The sequence below is a fragment of the Pezoporus flaviventris genome, unplaced genomic scaffold, assembly GCF_033815535.1.
Source record: "Pezoporus flaviventris isolate CSIRO_AGI_PZ_B2104156 unplaced genomic scaffold, CSIRO_AGI_Pfla_v1 ptg000002l, whole genome shotgun sequence".
NCBI classification, from domain to species: domain Eukaryota; kingdom Metazoa; phylum Chordata; class Aves; order Psittaciformes; family Psittacidae; genus Pezoporus; species Pezoporus flaviventris.
The window spans coordinates 31,718,288-31,744,826 of NW_026892550.1; the positions used below are offsets into that span (position 1 = coordinate 31,718,288).

Here is a 26,539-nt window from a genome sequence, read left to right on the forward strand (position 1 = left end):
CCTAAGGATACATTTTGTAGGTATGAATTCCCTCATCCCTTCAACAACTTGCTGTATCTTCTACTAACAGCTGCTCAGGTACTTCTTCCAAACATAAGTTGAAGGGCATTCTGTCCTGGTTGGGTATGCCAGTCCAGCATGCAGCTTTACACAGTGTTGTCTGAGATTGTCAAACTGTCATTTCTGAGAACAGGATCTGTGCTAGCGCAGTGCAGGAGTGCGCTCTCAGTTGGTGCCCTGCTCCCAGTATCAGCAGGGAGTTTGTTATTCGTTTTTGCTCTGTGTAAATATTGTGGTGACATAAAAAAAATACACTCTTTTTCTAAGAGTGGCTAGTCCACTTCTACAGCACATAATGGTAGGAAAGGATTGTCATAATTACTTATGCAATGTCTTTGACAAGCTTTGAATTATGACATTTAGAAGTCCAGTGTCTTCACTCACATTAATTTGATTTTCAAATGGCACTGACAATGTTCTGTATCAAAGACAGAAATAGTTTGCAAAGGCAAATCCAGCTGCAAGGAGTTAAGACAAAGTGTTAGAAAGAAAATTGATGAAAGAGGAAGGAAGCAATAGACCATACATGAAAGAGATTATAAAGAGAATAATCCAAAGTGTGTGTTGACATCCTTAATTCAGTCCTGTATTTTATCACTGGTATGTCTGAAGGGTTTAAAAGCTAGATTTGCAGACAGTAATGACATGGGGAGCGCAGGAAATTATAATGTGTTACATCTAGATTCAGTTCATGCAGAGACGGGGACAAAATATTTCAAAAGAAACAAAATCAAACCACATTAAGAATGGCAAATACTGCACATGACAGTATTTTATAGCATTAAAATTTTCAGTTAACTAGCGTATTTGGCAATCTCATTGGGTTTTATTCCTGAACTCTCACTGCCAGAGCAGCAGGATTGCCCTTCTAATCTGCCCCCCAGTCATACTGTTGTTGGTATAAAAAGTCCAAATCAGGCTGCATCAGTGCGTCTGTGGTTTGCTCTGTGCCTTGCTCATCCAGTTGATTTTGTCAGTATAGACTGGGTTATGCATACATACCTGGAAATAATTCAGTCTGCCCTGAACATGCACTTAGTCTTCAGGTTTTATTTAGTAGTGTGACAGAATAAGGTTACAGATATGTTTTCTCTGCTTCAATTGACTCTTCTTTTGTACAGGAATAGAAAAGAAGCCATGGTGTTCACTGCTAGCAAAGGCTAGCACTGTTGTGGTTGTTAAGATGATGTGTCAACTCTGTAGCGGCTATTCAGGGAGAAGCTGTAATGAATGACTACTTCCTTGTGATCTGTAGGTAATGAAGGTTTAGAATCTGTGTTTTTGCTTCACCAGAAAAGGAAGTTGTGCCCCACTTTTTAAAACGTTTGGGTGGCCCGTGAGATCTTCAAGAGCATCTTTCAGAAATTCTTCTGGAGTTTCTGAAAATCATGTTGACAGCCTTCCAGCAACTTCAGGTGCCTAATTCCTCCAAAAAATCCAGGCTTTTACCCCTAGCCTTTTCACCCAGCTGTGTTCCATCTGAAGGCAGGAGGCTTCAGTTCCCTCATGCCTCCTATAAACCTTTTACATTCCTACCTGGCAGCTGCTCCAAGAGCGAATTCTGTATCACTCCATTACTTACAGAAGGATCAGCAGTGTTGACCTTGCTTTACACTGAGGTGAGTTTGACACTAAAATGCTCTCGAGATAGCACATTTTCTTTTCAGACAGTGCTACAGATATAAAAAACAATTGCCATTTTAAAAGTGCCTGTAGTGGTGTAGTAGAAAGACTTCCTCTTGCTATGAACAGGTCTGCTCTTCCTTAGAGGGCAGCAGGCTATTATGCAAGTAGAGCTTTTCAGTGTTAGCACTTTTGCCTACTCTTGCACTCTTCAGGATTGCTGCAATGACTGTATTTGCATTTGCTTCATTAACCATCTGGGCTATCACCTCACAGCACTCAGACATTAAAACTACTGAGGTAATACTCGGGAATGTGAAGACCACAGGCATGTGGCCAAGTTACCTTCAGTTCATCTTGGAGGTGAGTGGTTTCATTTCTATTGCCATTTTGTTAAACAACAGAGAATTGTTTCTTTGGATTGATTCATTTTTGAAAGGATCATGCAAATGGAAATCTCAAGCTATCAATACTGTAATTACATATTCTAGTTCAGTAATCTCTTCTGCTTTGCCATGCTACATTATTTAATTTCCTCTTGTTCCATGTGAACATCTGTAACAAGATTGCAATGAAAAACGGTGTGCCGTGTGGCTAAGAAAATGAATACCAAGTGACCTGAGTGCTCTGAAATCAATCGTATGACAAAAGAGATGGGCTTAAGTGGGGAGAAAATGTGTTCATTCTCATGAGAACACAAGATCTGAACCAAATTTCATGTGAATTTTGTGGAACTCTAAGAGAATTTAACTAAAGTTCCAAAGGTGATGGTTGCTCCTTATTGCCGAAATGTACTCTCTAATCGTAAAAATCTCTATATTCTGGAAACCAAAGATACGATTATTTTCAGTGTTGAATTCAAGCTTCTGTTGCTCTCTCAGTGCTTCATCAGTAAACTGAATACTGTTATCAAAGATCTATAATTGAATATACATTTTACATCCTGTAAATAATACAGGCTTCAGAAGTATATTTGATGGCATTAAAGTCAAACGATGGCTTACCCTAAAAAATGCTCAAATCCTTAAATCCTGTGCAGCTTAGCTCAGGAAAAGATCCCTGGAAACATTGCTTCTGAATACAGTTCTAGTGGTAAGACAGTTGCATAGAGTAAATTTTGCTAATTTCTACATTCTCTGAAAGCCAGAACACATCAGTCTTTATATCTGGTGATCAGCACCACGTATTTCATCTGGAAGTGAAATCATCACCAGTGCAGATGTTTATGTACCTGGCCTTTGTGGTCCGAAAAGGTGGGCAGCATAATTCAGGTAGACCATTCAAGCAGCCTCACAAGATAGTTCTGGAAGAACAGCCACAGACACATGTGTTAATGGGAGAATATTCTATTTCTGTGCTGGAAATGCTTTCTTTATCAATTTAACTTTAAATATGTAGGCATTTGTCCTGAACATCTTTGTTTAGCCTTTTGTGGTGGAAAGAACTACCTTCTTATGTGGAACTTGGCTGCAAAGATCGATGACCAGGTTTTGACTATTACTACAAAGGAAAAAACACAAGTGGAGTCTGAGTCATTGTGGCTGTGCAAGACTCTTCGCACAGAGAAGGGATTGGACTCTTGTCTGGATTTTCTGATGCTCGTTGTTCAGGTACTAACTGCAAACTTATTCTGAAAGTAAGTTTGTGAGGGTGTACCTGCCTGTGGATTTCTTTCACATTTATGTGAAACCTAATTAAACAAGATGTTTGGTTCGATAATCAATTCCACAAAGCAGGCAAGTGGGTTTTTTTTTTGTATTTTTACTAGGCTCTGTTAACTTATAACCTTTTGAAAGGGAGTATGTGAAGAAACAGATCATTACATCAGCCCTCACCAAAGGAAAGAGTACAGGATTCTTGAGGGAGAAGTACTGCTTGGCCTTCCTGGCAATAGGTAAGAGTTTGTCTCTGGCACTGACTGCGTCTTCCACAAAGTTTTCCGTATAGAACATATCATATGTTCATGCTCTGTGCAACCAACTGTGAAATACTTTTAAATAGAATGATTGTTCAGTCCCAATTTCAAAATATTAATTTTAAAAATTTTCCTTTTTTTTTTTAGTTTCTTGAGTCACAACAGTCATTAGCATAGGGGGCATTCTCGTAAATCCATCAGATACTCATGGAAGTGTCTCCAAATAAAGTTAAAATCTGTAAGTAAGCAATTCTTTACAGCATATTGTATATCTGAGTGGGAACTTTTAATTCTGGTGAAGGTCAGCTGTACTTCCTAGTTTCAAAGCCACTGTGTGACCTGAACTGTGAGCTCAGCCTCCCCTTCCCAGAAATGGAGGAAGACAAAGGAAGACATTTTGGGGGGATAAAACCCTGTAACAGCAATAAAGACCTCACTGGAGCAGAAAGATGCAACCCCTTCTTCCCTGTGCCTGTTGGAGTTGGTTTTCCCTGGTGTTTGTGAGGTCTGTGAGAAATGTTTGGATAAGATCTTTTGGTGCTGCTCCCAGAACACGGTTCATGTGATATCAGAAAATCCTGATGCTTTGCCAGGGACTTTTTTGTCATTGGGAATTTAGAGACTGGGTTTGTAAAGGGCTGGCTGAGCCAGGATACAAATTAAAACTCCTGAGCAACCTATTCTGCCAGCCTGTCTTCTATGAAAGGCCACCAGGGACCTGTACCAGGAGACACCTCCCAAAAGGAGAATGAGCAATGGAGCAAAGGTGACTAAGTTTGGTAGCACTGCAGAGCTGGAGATGAAACATCAGTGTCCAAGCCATGGATGTGCACTGAAATATGAGTTATTGGAATAAATAAATGTGGTCATTGTAACCTTCCTTCCAGCCAGAGTATCTTTGTCTTGAAGCATCTGTCTTTCCATCTGTAACCTGTAAGTTTTGTTCACTGGCAAGGCAGTCCTGGGTGAATGGAAGATAAGCATCTGGCAGTTTTCCTCACTAGTTTCCATTCACCTCTTAAAGTCTGGAATGGCAGACTTCTGAGTAAATGCAAGGAATTTATTTTGAATCTGCTATAGCTGTTCACAGTAGTTATTTAAGGTGCAGTCTGTCACCACCTGCTTGCAATATACAAAAGATGAGAAGGAAGCAGATTTTCCAGAAACCTTAGAACTGCAGTTCCATTAGGCGACAGGTAAATTGTTCCTCCTTCCTGATGAGGATTTTCGCTTCAATGAAAGTGATCAAAAAGTTGTACCAGGTGACAAATGTCAATGTTTAGTACTTTTTCAGAACTTTGGACCCCATGGGAAAGGTGCAAGGAAATTAAGATGGGAAAGGAGACTGGAGAAGAAGGTAAAACAAGAAATAGACAAAAAGGGAACTTATTAGTGAAAAACATAATGCCATTGATCGGTACCTGCTTAGTGGAGATGAAAAGGTGAGAAACAACATCCTAATATATCATATATATCACAGAATCATAGGATGGTTTGAGTTGGAAGGGATGTTAAAGATCCTCTAATTCCAACCACCCTGCTATGGGCAGGAACACCTTCCAGCAGAACAGGTTGCTCAAAGCCCCATCCAGCCTGGTCTCAAAATATCATAATATAGTATTAATTATAGTATAATCTCAAAATGCTGTTCTACTTGCTGATGGATATATCATGTTACAACTGTTAGAATTCTGAGAGGCTATTTTGTCCTACTTCGTGTTCCTTTTTCTTATGATATCTGTCTTGTTTTCACTCCATAGTTTCCATTATGATCTCATATCAGGAAGCTCTTGAACAGGTTAAGTGTTCTGGGGTCATAATCATAATTAAATCCACCTTTTGATTGCTTAATTTACACTAATGAATAATTTTCAAATTGGAAATACTAGTTTTTCTCCCTAAAGATCAAATTTGAAATTGTAATAAGAATTTTACATTTTCATTGAGCTGTAACCAGATTGGTTTTTTTCACAACTTTGCAGAGTTTATTAATAATCTTTGCTGTTTACTGTCATCTGCATATATAAAGTATCACTGGTGGGCTGTGTTTGGCTTTACTATGAACAGTTTCCCATCTGACTTACTGTAGATAGTCTCAGCCCTGTGTTCATTTGACATGATTTGCCTTGATTTTCTCAGTCATCACTCCACTGGGTCAACAGACAGATCAGCTGGAGAAGTTATCACAAGTGCATACGTGTACATATACAATAATTTACATGTCCATATGAAAGGACTTATGGCTAGAGGTCCATTTGGTTTTAATGTTCATTGACCAGCACCAATGCCACTTAATTACTTAAAATAAATACGCTAAGATTGAGAAATGAGATATAAATGAGATAAAAAAGGAAAGTGCTGATATGAATCTGCAGAAAAGTTCTTGAGCTTGTCCCTGACTTGCCAGATGCTCTCCTGCTCCCTCAGTTACAGTGTGTTCATATGAGCCACACCATCTCAGTTCAATTTGAAGCCCTGTGCCAGCTCCATCTTCTAGAAACCAGCACATCCATGCTCCTTCTATGCACTGCTGTCCTGACCTTCACTGGCCACTATCTGGTGCTTCCCAGCAACACTGAAAAATTGACTCTATCATACTTTGAAACTTGGAAAACAGAATGGTAGGTATTATTTGTTATGAGTTTAAAATGCACTTTTCACGTTGAAAAGTGACTGCGAGATGTGGTATTTATAAAAATAACCAAGAGTTTGGATGGTGAATATTTTCATGAAACTACTCGGAAATGATCAGCACAGTAAGGATTGCTTACTGAACATGTTCTCTACTTGGTAAAAATTCATGTACTCATTTTGCCAGTTCCTTCCACCAAAAATTAACTTACCAAAGAAAATACCATGAAATATTATTCCAGTGTTTCATGTTTCTTGAATAGGCAGAAAACAGATCACAGTGTCCACGTTTGCTGCTTAAAATACCTGAATGTCTATCAGGTTTTCTATGAGTGTGGAGAATATTTTGATATTAATTAATTACAAATGCAGCAAGTAGAAAGCAGAGCTGAAAATCCATTTAGGAGGTCATTTATTTCAACAGCACTAACGTTTACTATTATTGGGCCTATCTTTCTACTGTAATAGGATAAGCTCTTCATATATACAAACATCACTATTTTCACTCCAGCAAATGGGTGGTACTTCCGTGCAACACCTAGAGTCTTGTCCCTGGTGTTCTGCAGTCACTGCCTGAATTGTCAGGTATCCTTAGAAGCTTCCTAATCTCAATGTCTCTGGGAAACTGCACCATTCCTCACATCCTGTGCCTTTAAATGTTCCTCAGGTCTGTGTCTGGATTTCGCTGGGAAGAAAAGTCAGCCTTCCCCATTGACTTTGTGCCACTGTGGCAGCATAACCTTCAGCACAGTTCAGCTCACTTTCTCCAGGGGAATGCAAGAAAAAGCAACAACTGTCCACCCAGCTGGCCCCTGGCAGTGCTCAGAATGTGCCCTTAGGTAGGGTGGATCTGATGCCTCTGGTCCCCCTCCTGTCCTGCTGGCTGAGAGTGAACTCTTCAAATGATTTTTGGAGAGAACTTCCAGGGAAAAAGGTAGAATGAAGGAAAAATGACAGATTAAATTCTCCTGGAGCTTTGTTTAGGCTTCCAGTGGTACGTCAGTGCCTTCCCACAACTCAAGAACTGCTGAGTCAACCTATTTCCCCTGCCCAAGGGCAGGATCAGTTATAACTAAACTGATGCTGACATGATTGTCTAGCCTGTCTTGTAGCATCTTTGTCACTGGAGATCTTTGCTTTCCAAAGTAACATATTCCAGTGCTTCACTATTACTATGGTAGAACAGTGCCTTTTTGTTTTGTTTTCTCCCTAGCGTCTTATTTATCAGTGCTCCAACTGAAGGACATTAATTATTGTCCTTTTCACTTAGACAGATTGTCTCTTTCCTCTCAGAAGCAAACTTTTCCATTACTGAGGACTACTGACTTCATTCCTCTTGATTCTAGGCTTTGTTCTATTTTTTATTAGAAGTCAGTCTTCTACACCTCCTCTCTCTCTTGTTGCTTATTTGAACTCCCTCTACCCTCAAGTGTGGTTTCCAAAACTGCATAGCATATAATTACCTAATGTGTTTTAAAACAGCATTTCTATTTATTCATCTCTCAAGATTTGGGTTTTTTTTTTGCAATGGTGCAAAATTAGTGACATGTTGATCCTACTCCTTGAAATCCTAAGGGGTTTTTATTGTCATTGATTATTGTATTATGTTAAATAATCACTAAAGTGCTATTCCTTAGGACTAATATCGAATTAACAGTAGAGGTGTTTAACTGACAGATACTTAAAATTACTATTTCTCTAAATGTTAGGTTTAAAAATTACTGGAAAATGAGCTAAACATGTACTACTTAACAATTATGGATGATGCCAGTAGAACTAGGTTTGGAGTCATGATGGAAAGTAGGCAAACTCCTGAATATATTCCTCTTTTGTTATTATGTGAATGGTAGGCTCCAGTCATCAAGTTCCTCTACCAAATCACTTGCTCAGAAAGGAAAAATGAGGAAGCTGGCGAATGCTGATAAGGTAACTTCATGAAATGCAAAGAAAAAGTTAATAGATTTTGTACTTCTGCTAAGTCAAGGACTTATAATGTTTGTTAAAATGACTTTTATCTTTTTCAAACAAAATGACTTACATCCTTTCACTAAGTACAATAAAACTATGGTTGGTCATCTTGCCAGGTTTTTTGCTACCTTAAGAAATGAGACAAATGACAGATAACCAGTGGTTTATAATGACAAACACATCGGTTTCTACTCTTGTTCTCTTATCTTCTAAACCAGAAATAAGCAGCAATGTTGGGCAGTCATTACTAAGATTTGCATGATTTGTTTGAAATTAGACTTTGTTGTGTGCCATCTTCATTAATAGTGCTCTTTTTACATGGGACTCGGGCTTTACATATGACTCAGTGCTCCCCCCTTTTTCACAGCTGAATTGGTGATGTTAATCATTCCACTTCAGGGTAAAAATCTAATCACAGTGACACAAACAACATAGGGAGACTTTGGACTGAAGAAAGTACAATTCAGAAGCCCAAGCATCAAATAAAATCAAAGGATCTAGGGAAAATATAGTAATAAAGGCAGCCAGCCATCCCCAAGTATGCAGTGAGATTCCAGCAGGTGACAGGATGCCAGGGTCTACATTCTTATCAAAATAAGACTTAGAAGAAACTTAAGTGTTTTTAAGGCTTGCACAGTAGTAATGAGACATCTAACAGAAACCATGCATTTAGAGCTACTGTATGTCCAGTCAGCCTCTATAGTTGTGCTGTTTCATGATCTTTCCAAGTCTTACAGCACACATAGTGATCTCTAATGGGTTTTATTTAAGGTTTAAACAGAGATCTGCTTAGAATGATACACTGAAATAAAATCACACCAAAGCTATTATACAGTCTATTTTAATGGAGTTGTTTATATCAGCACCATCTTCAGCTGAAACTCATTAACACTCTATTAAATATTACATTTTCCTACATGGTTCCAAAAGCATGGCAGAAATACTAATACCACAGTTACTGCTTCAGCTTCTTCGCATGGAGTTAGATCCCTGACCCAGAAGAAGGTTTATATGGTGCAGAGCCTTAGGTTAGGTGACTTCAACTTAGTTAAGTGCTTTTAGTTGATGCAGTCAGCCTTCAGTAGAAACACAAGCATTATCACACAAGAATGAGCTTAGTGCCATCTCATTAGTCTGTACTTGCATGACTGGCTTTAGTTCAGGAGCTTGTACCCCGTATCTCTCCTAATTTTTGCTATGCTAGGCAAGAATAAACAGTTTTAACATCATTTTGTGGTCATGGCCTTTTTTATTTATTTATTAATCGGAGCCAGCTTTTGAACAGAGACAGAACCTACTTTGTGCAGATTCCATATTTTGCTACATTCAGGCCATTGAATAGGGCATGAAGCATCTGCTGAAGAACACGTCTGCACTCCCTTTGGAGAAAGGGGCAGAGAGGAAAGGCACAAGTTGTTAGAAATAATGAGTTTATGTCAGCTGGAAAATAAAAGGTGTTTGAAAGCAGTCAACCTAAAGAACTTAGCTTCAGCTATAAAGAGTTGAACGGAAGTTGAACGGAATTTTTGCATTTATCAGATAATTCCATGTATGAGCTGTGCTTAATTTAGTGGGACTATATATTCTGGGCACATTTTACATAAATTTATATGCAGATTTACTTTGGCCATAAGGCTCAAGAAGGAGCCTTATCTGTTACATTATCTTTTGTTTTGGCAAGCATACTAATGTGATCTTAATTTAGTAACAACTTTTTCCTTACTGAGCTTTTGAATAAACAAAATGCCAGGATTATGGTTTTCATATTATTATTTTAATCCTTTATTCAGAGACCGAATAGGTGCAGGACTGTTTCTGCTTACAGTCAGGATGTTCCTCCTGTGAGGAATTTGCATGATTTGAATTAATAAGAAAAGTTTTGAACTTCTCATTTCATTTCATTCTTGTAAGTCTGAACAGCCTTTTACAGTCAGCAGTTACTGAAGCTGCAGTTCAGTTACTCTGGTGCACTCCATAAAGTCAAGTCGTTGAAATCTGTGGGTGCTTTCTTCTCTGCTGTTGTACCTTATGCCAGCAAGTACAGATGACAAGTCATTAAATACAAGCGAGAGAGGTGTTATCAGAAGGAATTTTATTAAATACGAGACTTATGTCTGACCCACCTCCCCCAAATCAATTCCATCTCCGTGGCAACAGCCGCAAGCATGTGGTAAAACATTTGGGATTTCTCTACGAAAAAGTTAAATACTTACAATGTCACTTTTCAGGGAATCAATGTATTGTATCCTCAAGCAGGTTTCAAAAGTGCACAGTATGTTTACAGGAAGACAAGCCTCATGGCTTCAACACATGCTCTGTTAACTTACTTACCTGATCTGGCAGTGCTTTGGTAATGGGGAGGTCTGTCTTCTGAAGTCCAGTTTAGAATAGTCATGGTATGATAATCACAAATTTTATTGCAGTGTTCTTTACAAAAAATCATCCAGGAGTACCTTTGCAGTTTACTACAATTATTTTAATAGTGCAAGAGGGGAAAGACTCAAAGTTATTCTTACCTTCCACTTCTAAATAAAACTTCATCACATAGATGAATTTGCAGCTCCAGTGTATACAATCATTAGATTACACATTGCTGCATTGAAAATCATAGCCAAAGTATGTATTTTTATTTAGAAAATGCTAAATGGTCTGGTTTGGTGTGATTTCAACTATTATTCATGATTTCCAAGTTTTATGAAATTAACATGAAGAGCTCTTCACCAATGCAGACATTCCGATGACTCAGAAATCTAAATCATTTCCCATTTTTTAAAATTCTTAAAAATTCTCCCAAAGGCCATTTAATAGCGAGAACACCTTGCATCCCGCATCCCAGCTCTGCTGGTTAACACAGCAAACTCACTGTGTTCAATTCACAATACAACTGTCAGATAATCCTCATGCAAGCAAACAGACACCTGGAGGGTCTTGTTGTTTATCACAGGCTCCCTTTACTCTAGACTCTTAGTATCTATTTATATTAATTTCCACCACTCAAAATAATAATGTGTTTGTTGTTAACCTCAAACAGCAAAAAAGCAGTGTCTCCGCACAAGCCTGAAAGGGGCACATAGCTTCTATAGCATAAGTACGAATGCTGGGGCATCTGTGGGCAACTGAATCAATTGTACAACCACTGTCCATTTCCTTCCCCTTTCCATAAAATCAATTTAAAAAATAAACCAATACTGTTCCTCCACTCCCACAAAAATCTCTGCCTCACTGAGACCATATAGGGGCAAAATGAAACTTAGGGTGGTATCTATAAGCCTACCATTTCCTAACCTGACTGGTGACCTAAATAAAACTTTCAGTATTAGGTTTTTTCTGAGATGTAATTTATACTAAGGCTGTCAGGAGTTAAGATAGTAGTTGCCATGGAGCTTTAATCTTTTTTTAGGCTTTAGTCAAAGGAAGCTGGAAATCTGTGTGCTGGGTAGAACTCTGCTCAAAAGAATTTTATTTAAATTGGGACAGGATTTTATCTTAATTTCTCTACTGAAAGTTATTCTCAAAGGGTCTAGCATTCTTTTTATTTTATTCTGTTTCTCAGCAGGAGATTAAAGTTTCCTTTTAGGCTTCTTAAATCACACTATATTCAACCACAGAAGTATCCAAGTTGCTTCCACTGAACTCCTTCAGCTATAAACTGCAACTTTGTGCTAGTCTCAATGTGCACATCTAATCACTGTAGTGAAATTCATTCACCAGTTTTGCCATCTTCAGTGGAGGTATTCTGCAAGTACACAGAAGCAAAACTTTGGGGAGGATTTTATTTGATGTATGCCCATGAAGCATTAATCCCTACACTGAAAAACAGGCCTTTGGAACAGAAGTAATTACAGTTTGAATCTGTGTGCATACTACTTACAACTTCCTTGATGTACATGCAAGGAAAAAAGCAGCATGCAATGCATGAAGTGGATCTCTGGGAAGTATGAACTAGGCTGTGCTACAGTCTGTAACGTTCTGCTAGAACACAGTTGCAGCAGAACAGCGATGCAGTCCAGTTTAATGCTTGCAATTGAAACATTGCTGACTTGCTTAAAACTGAACTTGCCCTACCACGTAAACCAAAAGAATACAGAAATACATGGGGAAAAAAATGCAGAATTTGTCAAAACAAGCTTTCAGAACTCTTACCCTACCCCAACCAAAAATTAGAAATGATTCAAATGCAATGAGCTTGATCTTAAGAAGAGTCTTACATTCCAAGACAAAAATATCAGCTTCGTTCAATTAAAAAAATTGCCAGAATTTTCACTAAATAGAACTGTTTACTGGCCAGTTGTATTGTGAATACGTAATTCTTGAGCTATTCCAAAAACTACAGGGTAATCAGAAAAATGGCACAAGAGGGGATTTCAAACTTTTTCAACTCTTTCACAGTACGTTCCAGGCCAGGTTGGATGGGGCTTTGAGCAACCTGGAACGTGTCCCTGCCCACGTCAGGAGGGGGTTGGAACTAGATGACCTTTCAGGTCCCTTCCAACTTTAACCATTCCGTGATTAGAAGAGCCATGATCATAGTAAAATATAAACATCTTCCTTCTAGGATATGTAAGTTTGTGGGACTTGAACAGTCGCACAGTAACATCTGGTTTTACACTGATAGCAAATTGTCTTACCTAACTAGCACTAGATAGAAAAGCAGTTTTTGCGTGTTTGAGTGACAGCCCTGCTTGTCATCTTGAGAGGATCAGATGCAAACCCAAATGCCCATTCCACCAAAAAAACTACTCTTTTGAAAAAGTGTCTGCTAGCAGTGTCAGCCAGGAAGAACCTGAAGAAAACTGCCCAATGAAAGACACAGGGAGCATCTTGGATCCTTAAAGACAACATTCAGAAATGTAATTGTTGCTGTGCCCAAGGAAAAGCTATGCATTGTGAATGAGATTCAGAGCCAGGATGTACAAGGAAACCGCTTAAAGTAGCCCAAAAGAACTTTTGATAGGTGAGGTGAATAGGTTAAGTAGTGAATATCTTCAAGAGCAGATGTTTTACTCTGAATTGCAAGAGATAGACATCTCTATTCAATGTTTTTAACAGTTCTTGAATTAGGCTCTTATAGGAAACTCTTACAGAATAGCAAGTGCCATCTTTACCTAACCTCATCTGACTGGTCTAGTGCAGACCTTCCCAACATACTCGTTAATTTGGGCTGTGGCATTCCACAGGCCAAACCATACTTGGCTTGCCTCAAGTCCCCTCTGCAGAAACTAGCCAGGGTTGCTAGTCCTGACAGAGCAAGATACGCTACCTCTAAGCTGTAGCATAAGAAGTTACTTTTCTCATTGCCCATGATACATTTCTTTACTGAGGCTCACTGAGTAGATAGGCTGACTTTCAGCACTAACACATCTGTCATTTGACTTTAAAGCAGGTTTCAGCAAGAAACAGCTACCAAGATAGTATTAGCTTTGAAATAATAGAAGAAATTGAGACTATTTCCTGATGTGATAAAGTATCTTGATGACTTGAGGGGCTTTTACCATTGCTGTGTTAGATTCAGATACGTATGGGGGTAAAAAAAAAGGTCTAGATCAGATTGCAGCATTTAAAGCAAGTTGGGCTTCTGCATGAAACCTGAGGTATTTTTTCAGTCTGAGGTGCCAATGTCAAAGATTTGCAGAGTTACTGGAGATGAGACCTCCTAATAAAAGAAATATGCATGCAGATAAGAGGGAGAAAGAACTCCAAGCCCTTAAATAGTTGGTGTATCAATCACTGCAGTTTTGTCCCAGTAGACTGCTTGGGTTTTAGGGGAGACCAAGCAGGGTACAGTTCAGCCTAGAAGAGTCTAAACAATAAAAAACCCAGATTAAATTAAGACTTTTAAGAATCAGATGTTGCAGTCAGAAATAGTACAAGCCACAGAAATGCCCAAGTGCTCATTAATTATAGTAGTTTCTGTCAAGCTGAAGTTAGAGACTTCTAAACGAAGTCTTCAAAGTTGGGAAAAGCCATCTTGCTTACAAAGGCCCATTTCAGCTCCACAAGGACATAAAAAAAATGGAAAATCCTTAAATTTTGGGAAGAATGGGGCATTTCACCACCATTCTGTATCTGTTCCAAGACTTGACAGTACCACATTATCACTTCTGGATGTGTAGATTAGTGAAATTCAGTTTAAGGTAGTTTAAATATGGAGGTATCATCATCGTGCTTTTTAGCCGTCAACAGGTATGAACGTGTAACAGCACACAGAAGACTACACTTAAAGAATTTGTACCTATCATGGCTGGTAATTAACTGTATTTGGGTTCAGGCAGCTTACACAATAAAGTCATACACGGCAACTGGAGGAAACCTGTATTAATCCAGGCCTGCCAGAATTCCAGTCAAAAAAAAAAAAAAAAAATACAGCTACTGCTGGAGACAGCAAGATGGCCTTTTGCTGCTGATGAACTTGCATTACTTCAAAACTGAAAGGCAAAAATCAAGAACTTAGAAGTGTACCATGTTTTTGTGAGCTTCAAGAAAACAAGATGTAACCTACACCAAATTAGGATTCAGCATTAATTTGTACAAAAAGCAGTTTACTCTGTAGCTACATATACTATTGTCAACTTCAGAAGTGTATGTTGCCCAGATTTTTCTTTTTGCAAGAAGCTAGACCTCATGACAGTTAATACATATCTCAAAGATAAACTGGCTTAAGTGTTTACTTTTCATTTTCACTTCACTAGTGAGGTTCACCCTTTCAGAAAAGGAACTGAACATTAAGAAGCAACATAAGTGTTCTCTACTTACCTTTCAAATTTCATACTAGCATCTTAAGTGCTTCTTCAGCAATTACCATTGACCTTTTATGAGAACAGATGAAAAACCGCAAAATCTGGGCTTAGTTAAAAAAGGTGGTGAAATGGTAAATGCCAGATAACATCATGTCTTTTCTCATGTAAATTTTTAACAACAAAATAGCCGGAGTACTTTAAAGAGATTATTTTAGATACACCCATGCATACTTGAGGCACATTGCTATCTGCTTATGAACTATTTCTGCTTTTGAGCAATGTCATGCATTAGGCAAGTGCTGTTTCCCCAGCAATATCTTCACTGGGAATTCGTATTCTCTACTAGAAAAGACATTAGCATAAAAGAAGCATCCCTGCATTAGAAAGATTTATCTGGACCACTTTCAGAATCTAAAATTTTTTTTCTGTAACAGCACAATGTACACTTCCTACTTTAGCAATTATTCCAGATGAACAATTATATAAGTCTCCCAGCTTTCTCCTCTGCCTTGGAAGAAAGTACTCATGATTTAGCCAGTAGAAGTTCAAGCAAAACGTTTCAAGATAAATTAGTATAATGTTAATAGTTACTATTCCACTCATATTTCGTTCCGCAACTTCAGCATTTACTTAAGTAATGCTTGTATTTTAACGCTAGGGAGAATCACCATTTTGGGTAGGCATTAGGTGTTGATAAAACCCCCAGCCCAAGGCTTCCACCCAGTCTTCCCAAGAAGGAAATTTCAGAATCATTAAGCCATAACTAAAAGAAAAAGGAGTAAAATGTGGAGAGGACAACTTACAACACTTGTCTCCAGCAGTTGGCCTGATGATTCTGCATCAGTAGCCGTGATCCAGACCCTTCCAGAAGCCTATCTTTGCTACCTCAGATTAGCCTCTAGGCCTGGAAAGCAAGATAAGGCCTTGAGATAAGCTTTACCTTCTTTCCTACCCTGCTGGTGGTTGCATCTCGTACATTAGTTTACCATGGTATAGGTCTCCCCAGTGGAACAAGCACACTTCATAAACCTATAATTTCAGAGCAAAAATTCAAAACACTGCCTTAACGCTCCCCTGCCATATGTTAACTAGTGTTACTTGCAAATGCTAAATCCTGTTAAGGAATCAGATCATAACTGTGGAAACAGGCTCTGTATTTTACATAGCTTGTAATATTTAGAGTCCTGCACATTGATTCATACCATCTGGCCCAACAGCACAGAGGCTTGCTTTATGCCAAACACAGCTCATCCAGTCCTCCAGCCCCGGCTATCGCAGCCCTCTAGCGGAGTTGCAGGAGGGAGTTTTGGTGACCTTCACCCATCATGGCTTGCTTTTGCTCATCTGCTTTCTTGGCTGCTCTCAACTCAACCACTTTTCAACCAGGCTTGGCTAGAGATGATGTTGCTTCTTTGTTGTGCCATCAAGGTTGGTTTTAGCAGCAAAGAGCAGAGATCTATGAGGACTTCTCAGCACTTGCAGCCCCCTCTAGCTAACCCTTGCACCCAGCCCTGCAGAGCTATTCTCTCTGCCTTGCCAAACCCACAAGAAGCCTTGAGAACACTGCTTAGCAGGAACCCTAGGTGCAGGCTTTGGTACACCCTTCACTTCTCTATTATCATCTTCCATTGCAAAGAAGCAGGAACAGCTATTTTCATCTTTTTTCCCCTTCCTCTAAGATGTGGGGGTGAGGAAGTTCACTTTTAACTACCACCCAAGTAGCATTCGGACACTACTAGCACACTTCAGGACAAGACTCTTACATAGGCTGTAAGAAGCCTGCTGGGATTTGTTCTGCTGGCTCTGTGCCGGTCATGCCTATGGTTTTTATTATCTATCAAAACTTTTGATAGCTTTTGACTTCAGGCTTTTAGGTACTTGTGCAAGTCTAAGAACTGTGGTGCTGCACCTAAAGCCACACACATACGTGAATACCACTTCAGGAAAAGCAAAATTTACATCCCAGGGAACACAAGTCATGTCTCAGCTCTCAGAGATTATGATGAAGATTTCATAATCTTTGTGATTTCTGCTCCCCGAGATGTCAATATCCCCTTCCTTTCAAGGCTTATATAGGCAGTGACAAAACAAACAATCAGGGAAATAGTTTTGGCATTAGAGAGACCATCTTAATAACTATGATATCAGGATGCTAGACAGGACTCAAAACAAAACCTACCAAGAATTTCCAAAACTACATATACACCATAATTCTATCATATCCAAAAATTGACTCCCAAGTGTAAAGTCACAAAGACAAGAGTTTAATAATGACAAAAAAAAAAAGGGCAAAGAAAGAAAAAAATAATTAAAAAAAAGCTTAAGTTAGTGGTACTTTCTTCCTTGAAATAACATACTGGTTATATGAAAGTCACTGAAGAGGTCTGCTTGTAGCTTGGAAGACTTTTACAATTACAGCTGAATTCCAAAAACCTAATTCCAAATGTGTGATGTTAACACAAAAAAACTAATAACTTAAGACATGGGGTAAAGAACAAATTCAGTTGTTAAGGTTCTAGCAGTTAAGTGAAGCCTTTCAATGCCTTTCCGTAACATGAAAAGTTCTTCAGTATTTTTCCCACCCCCATTATTTCAAGAATCACAAGGTTCTTTTAGACTAATGGGGTTAAATTGAAACCAAGTGCCATATGCTTGCAATGTCTTCTGTGAAAGTCTGAAGCCACCCTGTTTCAATTATTTGGTTATTCAGTGCAGAAAGTTAAGATCACAGAAAGTATAACAGATTTTAATACTCCATTAATATTATAGATTAAAAATTATTGCATAGTCTTATGCATTTCCTAAAACAGCGTTCTCTGGAAATTAAACATTTTACTATAAAAGGAGCAACTCTTTAAAATATGAATTGCTTTCACTACCTCGATCTTCTATCCTTTTTTGATTTGTCAGTACATTTGTCCATTGTTTTCTCATTGTCTCCTCTGCACTTGGGGCAATACCATTTGCCCTTTGGCTTGTAGGTGAGTCCAACACACGAGAAGTGGAACCACTCGATAGGACACTGTTCATTATCACATCCTATCATTTCACCATAAGACACTTGGTTGCATAAGCAATAAGTTGGTTCATTGGGATCAATTGCAAATTCTACGGGTGAAACCTCTCTCTCTTGTTTGGCTTTGGAGCGTTTTTTCTTCTTGGAAGATTTAGATCTTTTTTCTTTAGGGGGCTGATCATCACAGTCATCTATGCCATTTGCTATATGGCACAGATCACGGCTTTCGCTGGTTCGCTGGCGACGAGGTCTACGTGAAGATCTCTCTGGCTGGCAGGACTCCATCTTTGCCTTTTCTACAGGCTTTTCATTCTCAGACAGATCTTGGAAACACTGAGAGTGTGTTTCCATTTGCCGAGCTCTATTCTCTACCAGTTCTAGCATCTGAGTAACTATCTGAATTTTTTCATCTCCAAGTTCTTGGCTGTTGATTAATGCACGCTGGAGATGCTGCTGCAAGCGTTTCTTCTGAACAGGATCATTTTCTGACTTGTATTTTTCATAGACATCATCTATTTCTTTTAGTGCTTCTGCAAAATAAAAATAATAGAAATAATTACACAAGGTGGAACATGCTCAAGAAAACACAAATTTGTACTGCTTCTCATCAGTTAGAAATAAAGTTTTAATTATAGTATACTCTAGTGGGCTAGATCAGGTATTTTGTTGCTGCGCATGGTCATCCAATCAGTGCTTAGAATCACAATCTGCTGCAAAAAGAAATTCTCAAGTTCTGAGAAGAAAGCAAGCTTATTTTAGCCACAGGAAAAAGAAAGGATAACCCAAGAAAGGGGACTATAGCTGCCAGAGTGTGGATAGTCCAGATCTTGCCTCCATCTGAAAAAGCAGGAATTTCTATTGAGAGCCCTTACCATAGTAGTTCCAAAACCCTGGCTCACAAAGCAAAGCAATAGCTTACTACATCACAGGCTGAAACCTAGAATTCATGTAATCATTTGATATCATAATATATAACACTCCAGAATTAGGATATCCAGGTCCCCTGCTTTCCTCTTCTTATTCATCCAAGGGTTTAGCATTACACTTTCAATTAAGCATAGTTATAAAACAAGTATGACAACTGAAGTTACATAATAGCAAATTTACAATCAGGGTTTAAATCAACTTAAACCACTCAAAACACTTTCCTTATTACCAAGCCAAATTATAGCAAGCTGCATTTTAAATCAAGGCTGAACTTTTCAGACTAGGTGACCTACTGTTTAGTGCATCACAGGATATTGTCAAGCAACTAGAAGTGAATGGCTCACAGCTTGACTTCTAAGCTATTCTTGTAAGTCACGCAAAATAACTGGATGAGCTGCTGTGAATCTTTAGTAAAATTCAGTTCTTGGGAAATTGCTAATGTGGAAGGAAACAGATCAGTAGAACTGACGGTGAAACCTGATGCACAGTGTTAGATACAGTACTGGCTCCTTCAGAAACTACCTAAGGCTTTTATTTGAGCAGGCAAAGGAATCTTTAAACGATACTAAACGATCTACTTCTAAAGCAAGGAGATATGCAGTACAATCTCTCTTTTCCTAAAGACCCACATTTCACAAACTGGCTTTCATTTTTGAAGAATTTGTCTATGTTGTACAGTTGTGAAATGATTCAGGCTTGTGCTAAATGGAAGCCACAGATACCATCCCCACATTGTTCACAGCGATTTTTTTTCCCTGCTGACACCTTGAAACAGTAGCTTAAGTGTGAACAGCCACTTTCTACTATAAATGCTTAAAATGTATGACAATAGGAGCCAACAGCATTTTGTTCTGTTACAGATTTTCATGAGGGTAAGACAAAAATAACTCCTCTGCCTGTCCAGTAACTCAGCCCATTTTTTCTCAATATTAACATTCCAGCTACCACTAAAACCACTAGCTTTGTCTCCCTGCACCTTCAGCTGCATCATTTGCCTGTTGGCCTGATGGTGTGAGTGCAGGAGAACCTTACTATCTGCTCCTGAATAGTGCAGGGTAAGGTATTGTGCATGCTGTTGAGCTAGAAAGGCATAACCAGAGCGTACAGTATTCAGCAGCCAAATTATCTCCCACCCAGCCTTTTTTTTTTTGAGGGAGAAAAAGAAAAATCAAAAGCCAAAACGTGTAGGTGTAGTTACAGAGATTTTCCATATTGGGAATGCTCTGCCCAGAAGAGCTCACAAGCAGTAACAGCTTTTTCACATTGTGACACAGAATAACAGTCACCCTGCATTGATTATTCTGTGAAGATAATGCTGCACACACTTTAAAATGGATCAACATCCGTTAAAAGAGGAAAGAACTTTTGGACTGACAGAAATGCGAGTTCACCAAACTCCTTGCTTGTCCTCAACATCAGAGAAGGCATCCATAAGCCCAGCTAAACAGCTCTGAAGCCCCAGTTAAAAAAAAAAACAACAAAACACCAGACCCCCAAACACAAATACAAGAAAACCCCAACCCAAACCAAGGCCAAGTGTTCATTACAGACAATCTGATTAAGTTTGGTGGAGCTAATAAAAGCTAAAAGGATTTGTTTTCCAAATACAGAAATCATTCCATCCCTCATGCGTGAACTATCACCACCTTTTAAACTGGCACAAATTCTACCACACTGCTTTTACTTATTTTAGGTTTGGGCCTGAGATATTTTTATCCAGTGTTTAGGGGTTGGGGGGGGGTTGCTATTTTTTGAAACAGTTGTAAGCTTTGACAGAACTAGGAACAAGCTTCTGCTTTGGCTCAGTATCATATCAGAATACATAATGGCACTATAGGCTGAGTATCAGAATTAATTCGTTCAAGTGCTGGCTAGCCACCAAAGCTCAGTTAGGGAACCTGCTAGGCAGTCCAACCCTCACTAAAAATTCAAAACTGCAGACAGGTCTGTGCCCTTCAGACTTTAAAAACACAAACTTACAAAAGCCTGTTCTTATGTATCTTCCTGGGTACTTAGAACGATAAATGAAAGAATCCGTTTACAATAGCTGTCGTCTGAGGTGACCCATTCAATGTCTGAAAGGCCTTAACGGTCCCCTCTTCCCAAGCCGAGGACAGCCTCCCAGGCAGCACAGGAGATGTGGCTCTGGCTTCTGCTCCACAGGACCGAATTCCCCCGACTCGTGCCCTGGGTCCACCCCGATGGCCCCGCTGCACAGCTGAAGCAGCAATGCTCCTCGGCAACGGATCCCAAATCACGGTTGGCCGGGAAACAGAAGGCCCCGCAGCTGCGCCGCCCAAGAACGGGAGATGAAACGGATTTAACCGACAGTGATCCGGCACGCCGGAAGCAGCCATGCCGCTGGCTGAAGTTCAGGGTAACTTCCAGCTCCTCAGCCCCGCCGGGTGCTCGCCCTCATTGCCCCGGGTCAGCGCCCGGCGGGCCAGGCCGGAGAGCCGCAATTCACCGCTCCTCCGGGAGCTAAAACCCATTCCCGCACCCCGCCTCCAGCAGCACCACCACCGCGTCAACCGGCGGGGGGTGTGGGACCGATCCCCACTTACAACCGGGCCTACCGCCAAAGCGGCGAAGTACCGCCGGCTCACACCGCCCCTGGGGCGGGGCCGCCGCCGCAGGACGTCCTCCTCGGGGAGGGCCGGACCGCCGCTCTCCGCGTTCGCTGGGGCGGGCAGCGGCCCGGCCCGGCAGCGGGCTCAGCCCGGCGCAGGCCCCGGCAGGGGGCCCAGCCCGGCGCCCACCCCCCATCCACCGGGCCCGCCCCGGCTCCGGCTCCTCCACAACGGGCGCATGTGCGGCGCCTGCCCCGCTTCCTCCTCTTCCCCCCCCCCCCTCCCCGCTGCCCTATGGCAGAGGCCGTGTCCCACGGCGGCGCCTACCTTGGCACTGCGTGTCCATCTCCCGCAGTAGCGAAGCGTTGCGCTGGATGTCCAGCGGCAGCGACTCAACGCACTCCAGGTAGTCCTGCACATAGAGCGAGAGCAGCCGGGCCCGCTCTCCGCCCGGCACCGCCGGCCCCGCCACCAGCTGCGGCCCCGCCAGCATCATCCCCCCGCGCCAGCAGCACATCCGCCGCCGCCGCGCCGCCCGCACCGGGCGCGGGGTCCCCGCAGCGGCCCCGCTCCGCTCCCTCCTGCCGCCGCCCCTGTAGCCCGCAAGGGACCGAACAGCGCCGAGGCGCCACGGGGGAGAAGGCGGTGAGGGGCGAGGGGCAAGCGCCTCGCTAGGCCGGGCCTGGCCGGAGCCGGTCACGCCACCGCTGCCGCACGGGCTCCCGCTCCCCTTCCCGCCGCGGTGCCGCCGCCGATGCAAAACCCCACTCGGAGCCCCCGCCCCTGGCCTCCGGGCTGCGCGCATGCGCGAGGCCCTGCCCTTATAAGGCGAGGCTGGCGGCCCTGCGAGGGGTTCGCATTCTCCCGCCTTCCCCCCTCGCCGGCTCCTACTGGCGCAGCGCGCGACAAGGGGCGGTGCCCGTCCCGGGGACGGGGCCGCCCTTAAAGGCGCAGGCCCGCGTTGCTTCCGCACCCGCGCCGGGAGGCGGTGGCCGCCGCAGGGGGGATGGGGGTTACTCACGCCCCGGCCCTCCTCGCGCCAGCTGCCCCGTGTGTGGGCCGAGGGCGCTGAGCCGCCGCGCACGGGGGCAGACGCTTTCACCCTTGGGACAGCGCCCGCCATGTCCGCGCCCCCTCAGGGGTGGCTGGGGCCGGCGTGCATCCCCCGCTGCGAGCGCTGCCTGCGGTACCTGTATGAGGTGAAGAGTGCGGAAGTGGCCGCCAGGTGTGAGTAGCCCCGATTTACCTTCAGCTTGCAGACAGCTTTTGCCGCTGCGGAGCTGGCAGCGGTGTCGCGACCTGGCCCCTGAGGACCGCTGGTGTCGCAGGGGAGAGATCCATGGGGGTCCGTCAAGAGCCCCGCCTCCTGCTCCCGGGAGGTGTTAGTGTCCATTGTCGCCCTTCTTCGGTCACTGCCCCGTGTTTATTCGCTCTTCCCAAAACGGTCTTTGACCCCGGAGATGCTGAGTTTCTCTGAGGGTGTGTGGGGCTGTCATAGATTACACTTGTTCCCTGTATAGGCTGTGATGCTCTGCGCTGTATTTTCAGTAACAACCCCGAACCTTCCCACTATTTCAGGATGTAATACTGATGAAAGATATTTGAGCAAGCGGAAAAATGCCGAAGTTTTACATTTGATGCTGAAGCCTTACCCTTTGCACTGTGTTGTTTTTGGTTGGTTGGTTGTTTTTTTAATACTTTGGTGTACAGAATAATCTGTCAGCACTAATGGTATTAAATCTCTTGAAACACACCTTTTCAAAGGCACTGTGTCTGACATGAGTGGAATGTGAGTAACTTGTATTGCAATAAAATGTATGCACACATTAAATTGTTTGCAGATGACCTGTGTATTTCTCTCCCAAACGTTGTTGTGAGCTATATATGCCACCATTTATTGATGGAGAGCAGTTTTCATCATGAACTGAGGTTTGCACCGATAACATAGTGACAGGCTGTGTGCAGGGAAGGCAGGTTTCTGCCTGGTGTACAAGAGTGTGCTCCATAGTCAAGCTTTTCTCGTTGTAGTAGTTGATATGGTGAGGCATCCAATTAATTCTTACCCTCCAACTGTAAGAAGCAGCAGTTTAAGCTGTTCCTGCCCGTAATAAGAACTACCTGATTTAGCTTTAAAGAAGAGCAAAATGATGTGTCATAAATTATTAACTTGGAGAAGCTGAGTGACATTTTATCCTGAGGAGTCATTTCAGAGAATTTTAAATAAGGCATCAAAGAATTTTAGTTTTTTAAAACCCACTTGCCTGCCAACGAATTCCCAATTTTCACAGAGTATCCTGCCTTTCCTAAGGCTGTTGTAGAATTTGAATCAAATGTTGGCCACAATGAATATAGTAGGAATCAGGAATAGAAATACACTTCTTAGTGACACACTTTTTCCTACTGGGAGATTGATACAAAGCAGAATTACTAAATGATTGAGAGTTGATCCCCATCTCTTTTTCAGATGTCCTTCTGATCTTCATGATAACAATTGGTAGACATCAGGAAAAGTATAGTCTTGTGGAGTCTTGAAACATCTTGAGGAGACCTGTACGTTTTGCAGAATGATGTATTTATATTTCAGGAACCTGAAAAACAGTGGGGGGAAATACATCTGCCAAACTTGGAAAAAACTGTCACAGAGATTATTGAACACAAGGGTAAAATAAAAAAAAAATCCAAACCCCAGAAGAACCTTCTGTCTTACATTCCTACCTGAAGGTAAGTGGCCAGAAAAACAAGAGTACACATACTAATGTTGTAGATAACGTTTCAGAATGCCACGATCAGGAGTGGTGATCAAGCAGCAGCACAGGTTGCGCAGAGGGGTTGTACAGTCTCCATCCTTGGATATTTTTGGAGCCTGACTGGATGAGGCCTGGCACAACCTGATCTGGCTGTGAAGCTGGTTCTACTTTGATGGCTTCCAAAAGATCCCTTCCAGCCTACTTTTTTTCTGTGATTCTGTGAATATGTAATCTTTGCCAGATGGCTTCATGGCGGGTCCTGTGACAAAATCCATCTGACCAGCCCACAGATCAGCATCTCACATGATGGCAATCTGTAAGTATTACTAAGACCACAGCCTAGTTCACAAGAGTATTTAAACACATTCTTAACATTCAACTCATGCAGCTGCTAAGCGGGTATCCTACATGACAGTGATTTTCATACATCTACGTCTAAGATGTTGAGTGATTGTAGCTGCAGACAGGTGGCTTTGCCCAAGTCAGCAGTGTGTTGGCAAGTTCATAAAAATGAATGAAAACAAAGTTGTAGGCAGTTCTTTCAAAACATTCCTTTTTATGCTGGTATCACTCTGGCCAAAAAACCCCAGGAAGTCTATAGCTCAGCATGTTCATGTTCTTAAGAGGACACCTTCATCTTTAAATCTGTAACACCAGTAAAAACAGCTGCTGCTTTTTGTATTGTGACAGCTCAGATTAATGAAGCTAAGCCTCATATAATTTTATGCTACTTGTTTTTGCACAAATAATCTAGTTACCTTCACTTCCATCGGCAGTAAACTGCTGAAGCTTTATTGTATGGTGCTCATTGCTGTCACTTCAGAGTAACAGAAGTCTTTTATATGAATTCTTTCTTATAATATTAACAGATAATACTTACTGTACAGGCAAAAAGCACTACCCATATACCTGGGTAAAAGGACCTGGATTAATATAAATGATACAGTATTCTTTAGAAGGATGTTGGCTGCTTTGAGGGGTTGTGGTTTTGCTCATAGTAAGTTTGATTGGCTGTATTGTTCTGCCATCTGTCCTGGGTTTATTCTGGGTTATTATTACTTATTTCTTCATTTCCCATACAGAGCAGAAAAATAAAGCAAAAATGTCCATTAAAAATTCATGTTATTTAAAATTAAATGTTCATTACAGTTAAATGTTAAATTTTAAATGACATTTTGGCATTTTTTTTTCCTAGCAAGAATCTGTATATGCACACTTCATTCATAACATTTGTTACAGGTGATTTCAGTGCTGAATACTTGCTGTTTGTCACTATGGAGGAAGCAATATCTTCTCAGTTGAGAAGGTACAACTGAGATCAGCTAATGTTTCCTGAATTTAAATGCTATCTGCTGCTTTCAAACACTAAAATAAAGATCTAAATTGAGTAAGCTTGAGAATACAGCAGTAACATTAGACCACGTCTCCCTAGGAAAGAAAAGCCCTAGCTTGTTGCATGTTTGAATCCTCAGGGGGAAGGAAAGCAAGAACCGCAGGCTGAATTTTCTGGTTTGATTATGCCTCAGAATGGTTAGGAGCAAGCACTTGGAGAATTTTCCGTTATTGGACTCCAGTTTGCAGGTTGATAGCCTCTGTGACCCAACTGTGTTTCTTCTCTCAATGGCTGCTTGTGAGAATAATCTGAAGATAGGAGGCATGGCAGAGCAAGCCTTGCTATTTGTAGAGATGGCCAGGCAGAATGACCATGCATTTCCACGAATCCTCTCCACTAAGTGGAGAATTGCCAGCTGGAGGTTGACATTCACAGAGGTATCAGGAATGTGTTATTAGCATGTATAGCATAAATACTCCATCCCTGGTAGTGTTCAAGGCCAAGCTGGACAGAGCCTTGGGCAACAAACATGGTCTAGTGTGAGGCATCCCTGACCATAGCAGGGAGTTGGAACTAGATCATCTTAAGGTCCTTTTCAATCCTAACTATTCTGTGATTCTATGAAATCATAGCTGATTCCTGTCCTTTTTCACCTAACAATACACAAGTTGGCTAGATTTTTTTAGCTTCCCATTGATAGCCCAGGAGGAGTTTCCACCTGTGGAAAAATAGTGAAAAGTAGCATTACTGATGATGACAAGTCCATAAGGGGCTGTAATTGTGAAAGGCCTACTCAGCATTTAGTGGAAGTACTTAAAGGATGGTAACAGGGTGCTTCTTTTAAGCAAATGGAACAGAACTAATTTTTGATGATACATTATTCTTGGCAGAATATATGCTGCTCTGGTTTCCATGGGATGAAAGGGATGAAGAATTCTCCAAGATACCAAGAAAAGAAATGTAGAGAAAAGAAAGAATTATTTCAAACTCAGTAAAGAAGGGCTTTTAAAAA

The 26,539-nt window shown here is 41.3% G+C and overlaps 1 protein-coding gene and 1 long non-coding RNA gene across 4 annotated transcripts; one reads left to right on the plus strand and one right to left on the minus strand.

Annotated features, from left to right (window-relative positions):
- Window positions 1-9,426, plus strand: LOC133280075 (uncharacterized). Of its 3 annotated transcripts, none has more exons than XR_009747060.1 (3): window positions 1-5,040; window positions 5,359-8,029; window positions 8,565-9,426. It is a non-coding gene; the product is annotated as an uncharacterized LOC133280075 (long non-coding RNA). The 3 variants fall into 3 exon arrangements; XR_009747062.1 differs by lacking the exon at window positions 8,565-9,426 and having other exon boundaries at window positions 1-3,577; window positions 3,746-5,040; window positions 5,359-8,258; XR_009747061.1 differs by lacking the exon at window positions 8,565-9,426 and having other exon boundaries at window positions 1-3,293; window positions 3,452-5,040; window positions 5,359-8,258.
- A 7,751-nt stretch (window positions 9,427-17,177) lies between these two features.
- Window positions 17,178-22,267, minus strand: ING2 (inhibitor of growth family member 2). The gene is made up of 2 exons (XM_061474462.1): window positions 21,775-22,267; window positions 17,178-18,480 (listed from the first exon to the last, which is right to left on the minus strand). Exons 1-2 carry the CDS (start codon window positions 22,250-22,252, stop codon window positions 17,810-17,812), a joined length of 1,149 nt encoding a protein of 382 aa, XP_061330446.1. The 5' UTR covers window positions 22,253-22,267; the 3' UTR covers window positions 17,178-17,809.
- Window positions 22,268-26,539: the final 4,272 nt, after the last annotated feature.

Coding starts and splice junctions, on each gene's coding strand:
- ING2 (XM_061474462.1), bottom strand. CDS start 22,252: ATGCGCGCAGCCCGGAGGCCAGGGGCGGGGGCTCCGAGTGGGGTTTTG. Junction 18,481..21,774: donor GATGGACACGCAGTGCCAAG/GTAGGCGCCGCC, acceptor TTTATTTTGCAG/AAGCACTAAAAGAAATAGAT.